This window comes from Anopheles maculipalpis, chromosome 2RL (genome assembly GCF_943734695.1).
Source record: "Anopheles maculipalpis chromosome 2RL, idAnoMacuDA_375_x, whole genome shotgun sequence".
Classification (NCBI taxonomy): Eukaryota; Metazoa; Arthropoda; class Insecta; order Diptera; family Culicidae; genus Anopheles; species Anopheles maculipalpis.
In genome coordinates, this window is record NC_064871.1 from 51,778,974 (window position 1) to 51,794,661 (window position 15,688).

The following is a 15,688-nucleotide window of genomic DNA, read 5'->3' on the forward strand; positions in this document are numbered from 1 at the left end:
CGCTGTCGCCAAACCACCACGCCGCCAAGAAGAAGTATAATGTCATCTAATTGAAAGACCTTATTGGTAATTTTGTTTTGTTTTATTTGTGAAACATGATTTGAAGATGTATTTAAGACTTAAGCCATTTGAAGCCTTAAACACAGAAAAAGCGGATAACATGAATGAAATTTCAATTTAATTTAACTTAAAATTTCAAATTGAAATATTAACCGATACCTTCCATCACTCTATATACGGCCATACGATAGACGGACGTCGCGCACCAACCCGACGACGCTTCCTTCGCGTAATAGTTTTCTTTTGCTGATAACGAAAATACCCTACCTCGCATAAGAACACCAAAATTGCGACACCGTTCATCAGCATATAAACGAAAAATACGATGCGCATATTAAAAAGGTTCACCCTTCTGGCCGGTGGTTCGTCACGCAATGTTTTGTTGCGTATTTGTGCAATCTGCAAAAGGGCACCCTTCTGTCTTATGAGCGTGAGCTGGTAGTTCACTATCCCATTCTCGAGACAGTTCATGGTCAAGCGTCGTATCGTGGGAAAGAGGGGTGAATTCTTCGGTAGTGCCATCGCTGTCAGATATTCGATAAATGGTTGCTGAATGAAGTACAGCTTACTTTGCTTGCGTACCGGGTCAAAGTAACGAGATCTCACCACCTCAATAAAGTATTCGATGATAGGTACAGCAGATGTCCGATTGTCTGCCACCTCCGGGATAATGCTGATGTTCGACGGTTTCCACTGCACATCGAGCCGAGCTGCTATACGACCACGCACATCGCTACTGTTCCAAACCTTGCCCCGTATCGCATTACCAAAGGAAACGATCGCTTTCAGGTTCAGCTTCGTTTCCACCAGCTCTTCCAGCGTTTGTATGTTGCGCAGCTTTTCATCGTCCAAGTTGAGCTGGATGATGGTGATCCCTTGCCAGGCCGAGTACGCCACTATGCTGTAGAACATCAGGCCCATCAGGACGAGCCGGTGTCGGTTGTTGCGCGGTAAACGAATGCTACATGAAAAAACAATTGCCAGTATGCGAAACGTCTCCGTTAGGTAGGCAGCGGCAGAAAACTTGCGCCGCATCAGGACCAGCAACAGTGAAGGTAGTAAAATAGCCATGGCAAAGTTGGTCGAATACATTTGCAGAGAAAATGCGTGAAAAAAGACCACCTTGTAACGATCGCGAAAATAGTTCATCGGAACAACGAAGATCAGCCGGATCGGGCAAAGAAAGTGTACGTACTGCAAGTTGCGCATTGGGTGCTGCATGATGGAGCGTGAGTTGGCCGCCAGATCAATGGTGTTATGCTCCAGCATCTGCAGCGTTCCACCTAAGCTGCCATTCGACGAGATGAAGCCGACCGACTCTTGGTAGTTGAGTTGATTGTAGTTTATGGTGAAGTTCATTCTTTCTCGCATAATTTCTATCATTTCACCATCGAGATATTGGTAACTACGAAATGGTGAAAGAAACCGGGCGTGAATAACTGTGGATGTTTTTACATATGCTTCGACTCACCGACGTAGCGTTCCATTCGCAAAGTAAACTGCCTTCGACATCAGCTCCACATCCGTAATGGCTATCCTTAATGGATACTGGTGTAGGTTTGTAATACGTTCGTAGGTGAATCGCTGCACCTCCCTGTTAAACGAATCCACATCCTCCATTGTTCTTAGATGATAGCAAAACATATTCCTTTCGTCCAACATTTCATCCCGACTGGTCAGGTAAGGATTGAATAGGCACATCAGTATCGTGCGATAGTCGATGCGACTCAGTACGAGAATATCCAACATCTTGAAACGTGTCCAGGCACGACGAAAGAGCTGCATCATATCGTACTTTCCGATGCCACGTACGAGCAGAATGACTCTCGCTACTGGATTGCGAAACGCAATCGCCGGTAACACTTGCTCCATAATCATCGACATATTCGCTTCGCAGTGGAACGCTTCCCAGATCGGGTAAGGGTTCAGATTGTAGCCATAGTTCCGATCGTTTCGATCTCTTTCGACTGATTGAAAGTAGCTAAAGTCCAAGGGCATTTCATTATCGTTATGGCTCAATCGTATTACACTCTCGCCATACTCACGTATCAACCGTGTACAGCTTATACGAAGCCTGCAGTTTGGCGACACGATGACACTTGATCGCCTCAATGATCGCGTTATCTACCATGTCGTCCCCGATGATGGTTGTCAATGTTTTGTATCCCTCCAGGTATGCACTCATCATTGCTTCGTACATAAGAAATGCTGGCGAGTGGCAGCGTGTTGTTGAAGCTTTTACTACTATCTCACTGTTGATTGGACGGCTCCCCACACATAGCACCACCACAACCACTAATATCACACCCAAGCGCATTTTTACTGCAAAACCATTCAAAAAGCACTGACCGTAAACTGCAGCATGTGTCGTCTTTTATACACGAATCCTTTTAAAAGTCAAACGGTTAGTTTCGGGATACGCGAGAGAAAAGGGGTTCTATCCCAAAGCACAGTAACCGATTATGCGATGCTTATCGGTGACAAAATGAACCCATTATTCCGTCACGCACGCACATTACATGCCGACGAGATTCACTTAAATCGGAGTGCAATGTAAAATAAAATTACAAACGTGAATAATACATGCAACAGGTATTGTGTGAGAATTATGGTTTATGATAATGAGATTGATGGTTGGACGGAATGAGTTTGACGCTCGTTTTGTGAGTATGAATTAATTATATGGCCAGCGCAAACACAAACAATGTTTGACTGTTGTCTTTCTAGTTTACAAAGCTTTGGTTAATTTCCAATTTAGTGCTGTTAATCAGATAAATGAACGTAAATAAATGAACCAATTAAAAACTTCAACAAGAATATCAAAAGATTATATTCATTCCTCTGGTAAAATCTATATCAGACTTCAGACCGGGTATTTTGAACATGTTGGTTGGTAGTATCACGAGCCACGAATGTGTTCGGTTCTGCAGTTGGTGCCTGATAACTGTTGGAGGAATTGAGTGGAGTTCTTGTTTGTATTTTTGGTAATGTTAAAAAATGTGTATTATTTTAAATAATCATACTATCGCTACAGTGTTTGTTGTGAAGTTGACTGTTTGGTTTAGTTCAATTGTAGATTTTGTGGCTTGTTGCTCTAATTGAGGCGTTTGGGGACTATTTTTGGTTATAGTTTTCAGTAGAAATGTTAATATGTACTAAGAACTAAAACTAACCCCAAGTGTTAGGGTTATCAGGCGCTACAACCGCTTTGCGGTATTGGCCTGCCGCAGCAGAGCCCGGAATTGCTAACGGTCCCGCGCCGTCGTCCGCCAATGCACGACGGTGAGGTCATCGTACAGATCGTACAGCTCGTCGTTGTAGCGGCTCCTCCATTGTCCTTCCACACATACGGGGAGGCTTCGACCGTCGCGACAGGTTTTTTGAGGTGAGATGTTTCCTCAGGCTGTAGAATAACTGGCTAGCCGGCATCATCCTAGCGCGCAATTCCGTCTCTATGCTGTTTTCGGTGCTGACTTTTGAGACGAGATAGGTGAAGTTTTGGACGACTTCAAATTAGCGGTCACCCCCACGTAGTTCCAGATTTCTTAGAAGGGTCGCTGATGGTGACACCATCAATTTGGTCTTTGGCTCGTTAATCCCGAGGTTTTCTGTCACCTGCTCGATCCTTTGGTAGGCCTCTGATTACAGACTATGCTTTGGCTTGGACCAAGACCTCCCGAGCCTTTAGGGCGGTAGAAGAAGAAATTGAAGTAGGCTACAAGTTTTTATGGCTTCTTTTAGTGGCGTAAGAAATGTTTTATCACCAATGGGAGTACAAAACACTTAAAAAATAATTATCAAACAATGAAATCAGTAATCGAGAAAAAGGTATGAAATTTGAGTAAATGGAGTTTGGCATTATCAAATTCTACGCACTACCAATGAAGAGTATGTGCATCGTAACCAAACTCTTACTGTTGCCAATGCAATCCCGACCAGTAATTGACACGGCTTTTTCAGCTTTAATACAGAGTTTATTCTTGAATACAGAGTTCTCGCTTCGTCGCTAAAAAATTGTCCGCTTGCTACGCTGGTCGGGAACGAAAAGGGCTCCTTTCGGTCAGCGCAACTACCACCACGTCAGCGTTCGCGTCCTGGCCGACGGGATCCGAACGAGCGCCCTCTCCCGGTTGCTAGCGCGACTACCGCTGAATAATCGACCGTTCCTCCAAAGATCGCGCCGTTACAAAGTAACACTTACATTTGAGACAGAGTAATACGCTGCAAATGAACTATTGCGAACGCGTCAAAATTCATCATCTCAACGCCGAGTCAAAAAAAAATCGGCAATCTGATAATTCTGACGGCATAAAAATATTGTAAACTTTCCCATGCTTGATTCGCCGTTTAGCATAGGCATGCAATTGGACCTAGTTTTTATTTCTGAAACCGCGACGTACTACGTTTCTCCCGTCTCCCGTTCAATCGATCCAATCGTTCCTCTGCATAAGTTCCAACCCGGTTTAGTATTTGATTACAAGGTGCCGTTACCACACAAAGAACGTCTAGCTAGGAGAAAACTTAATCTCAGCAAAATAGATTTGGTGAAATTCATCGCGATTATTGAGAGCTCCGACTGGTCCTTTCTTGATTCACTGTGCTCCGTGAACGATGTGGTGCATCGATTTACGTCTATTGTTAAAGCCGCCCCTCTATGTTGTCCTATTTCCATACTCCATACTTCCCCACCGTGGTATGATCGAACCCTACGTTCACTTCGCACAGATAGATCACGAGCACTTCGCAGACTACGTCGATCGCCTTCCGACTTTAACCGGCGAATATTTAAATACTCGGCTTCAGCGTTCCGAATTTATAATCGAGCAAGGTACAGACTATACCTTGGAAAACTTCAGTCCCGTCTTCATCGTAATCCGAAGTGTTTCTGGTCTTATGTGAAAAAGCGTCGTAAATCCTCTTCCTTTGCCTCCTCTGTATCCCTGGGTTCGATCACAGCAGACAATGCGGTTGACGCCTGTACTCTTTTCGCTGAACACTTCTCCAGTAATTTCTCTGCACCGGCGGGACAACCCGATCCTCTGTCCGAGAGTGCATCGCCTTTTCTCAGCTACGGTTGCTCTGAACTCATCAGTTCTGATGCGGTTGAAGCTGCACTATCCAAGCTCAGGCCTTCCTTCTCTCCCGGCCCGGATGGTATCCCTATCTCTGTTCTAAAAAAATGTAATGTTGTGTTTGTTCCAATACTTGTAAATTTATTCCGCATGTCCTTATGTTCCTCTATCTTTCCTGATTTGTGGAAGCGTGCTTGGCTTGTACCTATCCTAAAAAAAGGTAACCCGTCCTTGGTCTCAAATTACCGCGGCATCTCACTTCAATGTGCGATATCAAAGTTGTTTGAGCACTTACTTCATTCATTCCTTTTAAAGTCCTCCAGGCCGTTTATCATCCCTCAACAGGATGTATTTCTTTCCAACAGATCTATCACCACTAATCTTATGTCATTCACTTCCTTCATCTCCTCTAACTTAGAATCCGCACATCAAGTTGATGCCGTATATACTGATTTTAAATCGGCTTTCAACCGCGTCCCTCACCCCTTACTTTTTCATAAACTATCTCAATTAGGAATAAGCCACTTCTTTGACTCGTGGTTGCGTTCTTTTCTGTGTGATCGTTCGAATTATGTTAAGTATAATAACGAATTCTCCTACCCTTTTTCCTCCTCTACGGGCGTCCCTCAAGGCCTTCCTTTGCCCTCCTTAGCCCTAAAGAGGGCCTTAGCCCTCCTTAGCCCTTTGTTGTTTGTTACCATGCAGATGACTTAAAAATCTTTCTCCCTATTTACTCCGCTGAAGATTGCGAGTCTCCTTGACTGTTTCTCTAATTGTTGCGCTCGTAATTCCCTTACCCTCTGTCCCGACGAGTGTAGGGTCATTTCCTTTAGCCGATCCCGAACTCTCATCAGCTATGCTCTTGACAATCAGTTTGTTAGCCGAGTCACGGCTATCAAAGACTTGGGAATCTGATTGGACAAAGATCTCTCCTTCAACCTCCAAATTGATTCCGTGGTTGGGAGAGCTTGGAGGACGCTTGGCTTGTTCAAGCGTATTGCTCGCGACTTCTCGGACCCCTTATGCCTGAAAGCTGTGTACTGCTCGATTCTGGAGTACAGCTCAGTAGTCTGGTCTCCCCTAGCGAAAACTCATATTGAGCGTATTGAGCGGGTGCAGCGTTCGCTCACCACGTTTGCAGTACGCAAATCACTTGGTGAGCTATCCTTCCCCCTGCCTCAGTACGAGTCCAGGTGTCAGCTGCTGAGGCTGGATTCGTTGGAAATTCCCCGTACCCAGGCTCAATCAACCTTCATTGCCGCTCTCCTTTTCGGTCATACTCCTGCTTTGTTATCATGTGTTCCATTTGAAGGACACGGGAAGGGATGTACCCTTCCCGTGTCCTTCGTAATCGTCCCCCTCTGGCGATCCCAAGTCGTCGTACCTCAGCAGGGCGCAAAGCGCCGCTTCAATATTGGCGGAAAGAAACAATGGAATCTTTGGTAAAGCAATATGCGATCACTTACACGTAGTATAAGTAAATTAGAACGTAACTGTTTGAATAAACCGAGATTTACTTCTGAAACTTAATCCACAGAACTTGCAGGTCTTTGGGAGGTACTTTCAGGTACGGGTAAGTTTACCTTTTACCTTCCCTACGGATGTTGGTCACACACTCCAGTAGTGCCTCCCAACTCCTTCAGAAGAATAAGGGGAAAGTATCACCGGCTGTGCTTTCGTCCGCGGTTAAAAACTTCTCCTGGCAAGTCCAGAAAAAAGGGTTCTCGCCTGACTTGGTAGAGCTGGTGTCGCCCAAAACGGCCTGAGATCCGGGAAATCGTCGATAGCCGAACTTTGGTGACACGGTTAAATACTTCTCCTGGCAAGTCCAGGAAAATAGGCTAACCCGCTTCGCCTTAGGAAAGCCGGTGACTCCCGTTCGATCAGCAGATACGCGGATCCACTGGTAGGAACTATCCTGGTCGACCCAGGAATAGGCCTATCCGTCTGATCCAAGTAGGTCTGGCAATGCACAAGAAACTGCGCAAGAATTTTGGATTAGGTCAGTCCTTCGCATCATCGGTCCACCCAACGGAAGGATGCTTCGCATCCGATTTTTCGGAGAGCATCGGAGAGATCGAGCAAAGAAATCTACTAAACAAATGGTTACGGTAATATACAAACGATTGGAAAATGTACCCTTTTTAACGTGAGTTTTGGTTAATGAGTATGAGATACATGATGTAGAACACATTGTCTACGGAAGTCTAGTGACTGAAAATTCCCAATGTATTTTGATGGATTCGTGCTGGTCCAACCAAATCCATGCTACTACCCATGAATTTATGTGATCTACCTGCAATGTAAGATTGATTGAATGGAAGATTTAGCCAAGCTTTGGATGATTTTACCAAATCTCATTAACCTGTGATATGTCGATTCTCAGAGACGATTCTTCTTCTTGGCTTAAGGACCTCTAAGGTCACACCGGCCATCGAAATGGCTTTCTAGACTGCCGATACCTCGTAGTTGATTAGTCAGTCCTCACTGCGGAGGGACGGTCCAGATGGGATTTGAACTCCGGTCCCACCGTTTGAAGACAGGCGCCACTGTCGCCTGCAACACCGGGCCGCCCCATCAAACTCTGTCTAATATCCTCTACAAAACTATCGTAAAATTCACCCCGTTTGTTTGTCACCGATTTTCTTAAATGTTTCATGTTTCCAACCATTTCCAGAACATGCTTTTCATGCGCAATGTGTTGTGGTAAAGAAGCACTTATTTCATAAAAACAACCCATACCAGATCATACCAACGTAACTGAAGCGGAAATAAAACACCAGCAGCCGCTATGGTTGATTCATAATATAGAATATATGTATATATTTTTATATATTTATCTGTACTACAAATATAAAAAATAAAAGAAAAAAATCTCTGAACAATAGTTTTTGCTACATTCGTTACACATCACTGCCCTCACTGTGCTGATGTACGTTTGGCTAACTATTTTGTGGAATAAACCTGACCAACTGCGACACATTGGTTGTTATTGTTTGTTTCAAAGTTCTCTTTTCCATGTGATATTGTTCATTAATTAGGCTATGTTTGACTCTATGCACACGAACTGTGTTTTTCCAAAGCAGTCCGAAACCCTGAAGCTATAGATTACAGAACGAAGTTATGTGTTCCAAGTTTTATCCTTTTTGGGCGGTAAATAAAACCCGGAGAACCCTTTTTTGCACACATACATATCCAACCACCGACGCGTAGGTGCAGCGATCAACACAATTCAACGAGAAGCGTTCGGTATTGGTATGAATATAATACATGTAGCATGTCTTCAAAACGATACTGTTCCCGGAACGCGTGATAGTTGTTATCATGCGCACTAGCACATATTCCATCATCACATACATAGATACACAAAATGGAGTAACACATCGACCCTATCTTCTGTTGCTGCAATAGTTCTCTGCACAGAACGCTAGACGCTTTCCGTCTCTTTCGTACCATAAAGCAATAATCTCTTGCCTTTCGCAGCGTTGATGCATGTGTATGCATTATGATTAATTCAGTATCTCACAACAAATCAGGTAATGTAGTACGAGTGCTATAATAATGATAGTATTGGTAGTAGATTTGAGTAAGAATTTAGCCACTTATAGACGTTCTCGTACGATTCGTATTTCGTATAGTGATAGCTGAACACGTTTTATAATGTGTGGGGAATAATTTAGTGTCATACTTAGTCGCTAGCTATGAATTTAGGGAATAAATTTTACAGCGTGTCTCCGAATGCGTTCTACCACCAGCTCATCAGCTCATCCCGAAATGTGTTAGAAATGAAACGTAAGTCGTAAGTCATGTGTACTATGTATAACAACAATCGTGTATTTGAAGCAATAGTTTAGTTCATTACATGCAAAAACAAAGTGACAGGTGTTCGCCTGGACCCCCCCTGCCAGTTAGAACGCAGCGAACAGACAGTAAGTAACAAATAAATACTAACACCCGGATATACAAGTGAACGATGAACGATGATGCGCATGAAAACAAAACATGTAACTAAATCGGTTCTCCTCGTAGTGCTGTTCGAAGAGCAGCTGAATATGATTAGCTTTGCGGTTTAAGTGTATGAGTTTTTACATCTTTCCTTGGTTTTTGCTCTACCTTGGATACTGGAACGTTACGCTCTGCATGTTTCGTTTACACTAAGTTTACTCGATTGCACAATTGCACAGAACGATCCGATCCGACGCATAACTGCATGCGATCTTTCCCGTTCGTCCCTAATCTCTTCTGCGCTGGTTCACTATAAAATATACGGCCATCCTGGAGGCTCACCACTTCACTCCACTCTACAAAAAAACGGACGCCTTCTGGAGCGCTTGGACGTTTTGTTTTTCTTCCTCCACTTTTTTTTCTCGTTTAATAAAAAACAGCAAACAACTAGAATTGAAGAACACCTGAGCTCGCATTTTGTTTACCCTTTTAACAGCTAGCCACTAGCAGATGCTGGCCGGGTCTATTGTGTATTGTGGTTAATGCGTTGTGTGTTTGAGTTTTCTTCCGCTCGCTTTCCCTTCGATGAACCTTACCATCGTTGCGTACAGGACTGTTTATCAGCTAGACACAAAGCTCTCTGCAGCGTTTGTCAGAAATATTCGCTTATATGATATTGAGTGCTTACATTACTAATAATGAGTTTATGTGTGTGGGTGTGTGTAAATGTGTATATATTTAAATGTTGCGTTTTTTTTTTAAATTCCGATAACATCATATAAATTAGGTCACACTTTTCGTGGTGGCAATGCCTTTGTCTGCATCACGTACCATCAATCACTATCTGCAGATGCTTGTGCTTGTTCTTTAAGAAATAATCAACAACAATAGCGCTAGCAGTTATAACACACGGATGCATTGAAAGAAAGAAAAAAAAAAACCAAACGAAACAAAGAAGCATGTAAGATAATAAATAAACCCCTGAATTATTAGAATCCACATCCGCCAAAGGACCGTTACATGTGCATATGTTGACAGTAAGTTGCCACAACGCTGAACGATTCTAACACACATTAAAGTGAAGAAAACAACACGACCCTTGTTTGATGTAGGATCATTGCCAAACTCTATATGCAAAAACAAAACAAAAATATCTTTCGCAACTATTCTATAGATTTCTTACACTGTAGACTGTTGTACAAACCGAAAAGAAAGTGATTTTTATAAAAATAAAACATCAACTCAAAAAGGTGAATAATAAAAAAAGACAAACAATACAAAAAACAACTACACTAAATACTAAATATCCAACCAGAGTCATCCATACTTCGGTACGGAATGAAATCGGTACGCGGGACAGTGTTCGATAGCATAACTAGACAACAATATTACTCGATCGATCGTAAATACCAAACGGACCTCCCTGTCCCCACCCCAACTAGAGGTTTAATGTAATCTCCCAAAACAATCGGTTCCGTTCCGGCGAGTCGGTTAGGCGATCGATCAATTTAACTATGTATAAACAGGTAAGAATCCTTCCACGAAGCTTCATCAGCCAAACCAAACCACAGTCCTCTAGGCCTTTTGGTCGCTCCGATCGCCGATGAAGCAAGCCTCAAGCCTACATACACTACACAGTCACACGGACGCTACATGCGCACACAAACATACCACACAGCAAATAAATAAGTTAGCTTACACGTTACGTTCTCTTCCCACTTACTAGCTATCTACAGTTCTACCGCACCATCGCAGTCATGCCGTCCCATTTTACGCCCTCTTTTCCTGTAATCCTGTAAGTGTGCCGCCAGTGCCGGCATTAACCTTGCCAGACCTCCCCCCCCCCAATTGCTTCCCGTCTCTGCTTTTATCTCGTCTGTTGATGGATCTCTTCACCAAGAATCGCCAATTAGCTGACGTTCTTGCACAGATTCAGGCTACCCGTTTGATTGTTGGTCGTGAGACACTCGTCGCTCTGCTTTAATACTATATTTGGCTCGAGAATGGAATGCTTGATTGTTTTGCCATTGCCCGTCGTTATCACGCCCTGGTCATGTTGCCCGTAGTAATCGTCCTCGTTGTTGTTGTTGTTGTTGCTCGGAGTGTTGGCGTTGGTAGCGTTCAGCGAATTGTTGTTATCCTGGTCCACCTCCATGCCTTCGTCCTCGTCGTCGTACTGCGGTTCCGATTTGATGTTTTGCAGCAGCACGGGTGTCTGGTGACCGGCATGTTGCTGTTGTTGCTGTTCGTCGTCCGTGCTAGTGCCACCGTTCGTTGGTGTTCCGGGAGGATTCAAGGCGGCGGCAGCGGCTGCTGCGGCGGCTGCCGCTGCCACTGCGTTCGGCGATCCAATGGGACTTCCGCCATTGTTGAGACGAAGGTTGAGTGCGTTGGCTGCTGCTGCCGCCTGTATCACGTCCTCGATGCCTAGCTTACGCTTCTCGGCCCGCATCTCCTGCTCGTACTGTTGCACGAGCTTTCGCTTCGAGTAGTATTTCTGGTACTTTTGTGTGTCGAGCATCTTCTTGCTGGCGTAAGGTGAAAGGGGCCCGTTTGCGTTGCCATTGCTGTTGAGGTTTCCATTGTTTCCGCCATTGTTGTTGTTCGCATTCACGGCGTTGTTGTTGAGATAGTCCTCGTTCAGCACGACGGCAGCAGCCGCATGCTTCGCCTTCATTAGCTCCTTGAAGTTGTTACGATGATGCTGGAACTGTTGCTGCTGATGTGCTACGGCGGCTGCAACGGCGGCGGCTTGCTGTTGAGCGGCAGCTGCTGCTTGCTGTTGCTGTTGTTGCTGCTGCTGCTGCTGCTGCTGGTGCTGCTGCTGGGCTTGTGCGTGTGCCTGCTGCTGTGCAACCTGAAGCAACTGTTGGCGCTGGTGGGCAAGCTTCTGCTGTTGTTGCTGCTGTTGATGGAGCTGCTGTTGTTGCTGTTGATGTTGCTGTTGCTGTTGCTGTTGCTGTTGCTGGTGATAGAGTCGCTGCTGTTCTTGCAACCGCAGGGCATGCTGATGCTGCTGCTGCTGATAATCTCGCTCCTCAGAGTCATTGGTACTCTACGCAGGAAAGGCACCGTTTCAATGGTAGGAGAAACATGAAAAGAAAAAAAATAATTATATCTAGCACAACAATGAAACACTGTACTTTATTTAAAGTAATCTCTCTCTCTCTCTCTCTCTTTCTCTCTCTCTCTTCCCTAAGAGAGGAGAAAATATAATAAAGAATGGCGTGAAAAATCAGCAGCAATCATAGAGCAGCATCTTTTCAAATGAACATATGCAGTTCCTAAATTTGTTTCGGGTCCATAATCTGATTTCACCCTATTGCCGTTTGCCAACTGACTGCCAAGCAAAAAGACTCTCATTTTCATTCCCAACTCGTAATGCGCCGAAGACTGGTCGATGGATACGCAGCGTTCGCAGGCCCAAAAATAGGAAGAGAAAGCTAATCGCCGAATGCGCCTCAAACGTCTCAAACGGAAACGCGTCCCGAACGCAAAAAGAACACATACACTCTCCATTCCCAACAAAACAAACGACTTCAACGCCAGCGCGTACGCGCGGGCAACGAACCTACCTCGCCATGCAGCCCCTTCACTTGCAGCGCTTCTGCCACCTTCAGAAAGTTGGGCAAGTCCTCGTACTTGACGTTGACCTGTGAAGCAAGAACAAATGGAACAAATTAATGGAGATTTATGCAACTTCTGCTAGAGATATGCGGATCGGTAGTAACGTACCTGTCCGCTGTACATGAAGTCGAGCAGTCCCGCCATATGGTGACTGTTGACATCGGTCATGAACAGTATCGGATGCTGCGATGGGTGTTCGAGGAAGATTTTCTGGAAGTACGGACTGCACACGGACAGGACGAGCTTGTGTGCTTTGAAAATCTTGCCACCGGCCGCAATCGTCACGTCCACCATCTGTCCGTCCCGCTGTAGACTGTGGAACCCTTTGCACATATTGCCGTGGAATCCGCGCCATGATAAGAGGTACTGAAATAGAGAGAAACATGAAATTATTTACATATTCATCCTATGGATCGTAGTGTAGGAGAGTATAGTAGAAAAAGATATTTGGGCAACTGTTAAAGGCTGCTTCTTTTAACTGATTTTCTTTGGCACATCGAACTCGAATATCTTTGGTCCACCATTTTTTATTTCTTTAGGTTAGACTTTACACTGTATTCTATTTAAAGATGATTTAAATACATTAAGAAAATGCAACTTTCAATCCAAGAACATCTTTTCGATTCCTTCCTGCCATTGCACACACAATCCAATCTCTCCAGTATCGAGAAACGCGAACGACATGTAAAACAGAACTTCAAATTGCCCAAAATAAACGTATCCATTTATTTTCGGTGTACAAAAAATAGCCGCTCAACTTAAACGTCGAAACTTGTTCTGCCAAAATTAACTCCTCTCGGATGAATCTTACTCGGTGGTACTCGGTGGAAACCACCGGTAACGACAAGCGACGAAAAATAGTAAACGCCAAAAGGGGGCCTGCATTTGTCTACGCGCACCAAAACAATTCGTTGGCCTGTTGGCTTGTACGTGGGGTGTCTGAATGAAAATGGCACAGGGAAAGAGGGTACCAGCAATGCTCTACTCGAAATGGCACAACAACAACACATACACAACCGGTTACAAAACCCCGAAAATCCTCCCTACTGCAAATGACCTCGCGTGGACTTGCGTGGAGCGATGATGAGATGAAAGCCCCGCGAATGTGCCACTCCGCTTTCGGTCGTCTTTCCTTCTCTTTCTCGAATTCACTGTCTACTTCTTCTACTTCTTTGGTTTGCCGGGAGAGGGGAGGGGGGGGGGAGCTCCCGAAAAGAAGGCAAAAGTCCAAAAATCTTAATTTATTTATTTGTTGCACAATACATAAGAGCGTCGTTCGGTGTTTGCTTCTTGATTTCATCAGATCGTTTGTGGCGAACCGCGCGAGATGTGTGCGATCGCTCGATGAATATTACGCGTGCATAAATACACAAACACGCATGAACGTAATAGCATAACAACTTCAAAAAGATGGGTTTTTTTTATATTTCAATGTATGAACCTTCAGAATAGTAAATTGCAATATATTAGAATAATAATTTACAATACAATCGTCACCTGGAAAAAAAGCGTAACTTCTTCAACAAACATTAAATCTCAAACGAGATCCTTTCGTAACCAACCACGGTTATTGCGTGATGGATTTGCAGCAACATCTCGTTAAGCGATCACGGGTAGGGCCTCAATAATGGATTCTATAAAATCATCACTACACCATCAAAACGGTCGGTTCGTATTGCGTACGTTTCCTCTTCGCTCAACTGTTTCTCGAGCTGGACCAGACAGGTCCAGCTCAGACAGGACGGACGAAGGCACCTTCGTCCGATGGCTGACCGAGCATGCACCAGGTCAAAATCAATATCTACACATTAGTCAATGAAATTCAAAAGGGAAGAAAACAACGACCACTGTAAGGCATCCATTTCTTACATCCGACCATGTTTGCATTCCGTTCGAAAGACGCACGCCCCGTCTCGGCCGTCGATCCACCACCAAAACCAAAACGTGCTGTGTGTCCCGGAATCGGGTGTACGCGTTTTCAGGTCGAAAGTGAAAGTTGTCAACTCGCAAGGCGGCTAAATTGCGACGAAATAGAACCGGAAAAAGAAATAAACTCAGCACGAATAGGAATCGCCTCCGGGCTGGTACGATCCTCCAAATTTCCACAAACACTTCCCGTGTGGGATGCGCTAGGATGCTGTTATTTTAGGAGCTTTTTTATTACCCTATATCAATGGTACTTCTCTGACAAAGGTGTGAAAATGTACACTATCTACTGAAAGTGAGATTGCTGTGCGAGAGCGAGTTGATCATCCAACAGCTTAAAGCTGCTACGCAGTATCCACACGAACATATTCGAATGCATGGAGCACCGAACTAAGGTTCCAAAAATGACACACACACAAATACAAATACATAAACATACACTAGACAAAACGGTACCCATAGTTTTTTTCGCAATCATCTCACAGTTTGTGATGCCTTCCGAAGATATTTTACGTTGGAGCCACCGTTAAGTCGTTCCAACCAAGTTACTAGCGGACCCGGACAGGTGGCCCAGGCCCTGGTATGTACCGAATTTTTCTGACCGGAATGTGTCGATACCAAAGTTCGTCGACACCGTGACGGATGAGATGACTTCACGTTCGTTCGCTCGAGACGGAATCACGCCAACGGACGCCCGTTGTTCGAAACGTGCGTTACGGCTTTTGTAGCGACCTCCAGTGGAGGCGCCCCAACACTCATGACTGAAGCATCAGCAAACACACACACACACACGCATACGCAAAAAAAATAAAAACAAATCATAAAAAACCCCCGCTCTCGCTCTTACTACTCCTCTTCTTCACCCTTGGAAGCTGAGCTGCATGGATCACGTCATCGAAAAAATTTCGGATAGAAGCAAAAACAAAAACATAACTACCCTAGCCACCGCTAGGTAGCGCAAACGCACCCGAAACAATCTGCAATCGGATCGAGTGCTGGCTGGTAGTGCACTTCTTTATTCACCCTCTCAAACCCTCCGCTGTAGCAACGCTTGAAGC

General features: G+C 44.6%; 3 protein-coding genes across 3 annotated transcripts in view; all 3 read right to left on the bottom strand.

Annotated features, from left to right (window-relative positions):
- The window catches only part of LOC126559524 (uncharacterized), a 174,982-nt gene that overhangs the window by 30,795 nt on the left and 128,499 nt on the right, over window positions 1-15,688 (bottom strand). The gene's annotated exons all lie outside the window — the stretch shown is intronic.
- On the bottom strand, window positions 226-4,928 carry LOC126567236 (uncharacterized). The gene is made up of 4 exons (XM_050223468.1): window positions 4,902-4,928; window positions 2,106-2,431; window positions 1,532-2,041; window positions 226-1,465 (listed from the first exon to the last, which is right to left on the bottom strand). Exons 1-4 carry the CDS (start codon window positions 4,926-4,928, stop codon window positions 226-228), a joined length of 2,103 nt encoding a protein of 700 aa, XP_050079425.1.
- LOC126556913 (probable serine/threonine-protein kinase cdc7) overlaps window positions 10,987-15,688 on the bottom strand; it is a 31,413-nt gene continuing 26,711 nt past the window's right edge. The window contains exons 5-7 of the mRNA XM_050212471.1: window positions 12,813-13,070; window positions 12,653-12,730; window positions 10,987-12,132 (exon numbers count right to left, since the gene is read on the bottom strand). Of these exons, the coding sequence (XP_050068428.1) occupies window positions 10,987-12,132; window positions 12,653-12,730; window positions 12,813-13,070 (1,482 nt within the window). The remainder of the gene's footprint in view (window positions 12,133-12,652; window positions 12,731-12,812; window positions 13,071-15,688) is intronic.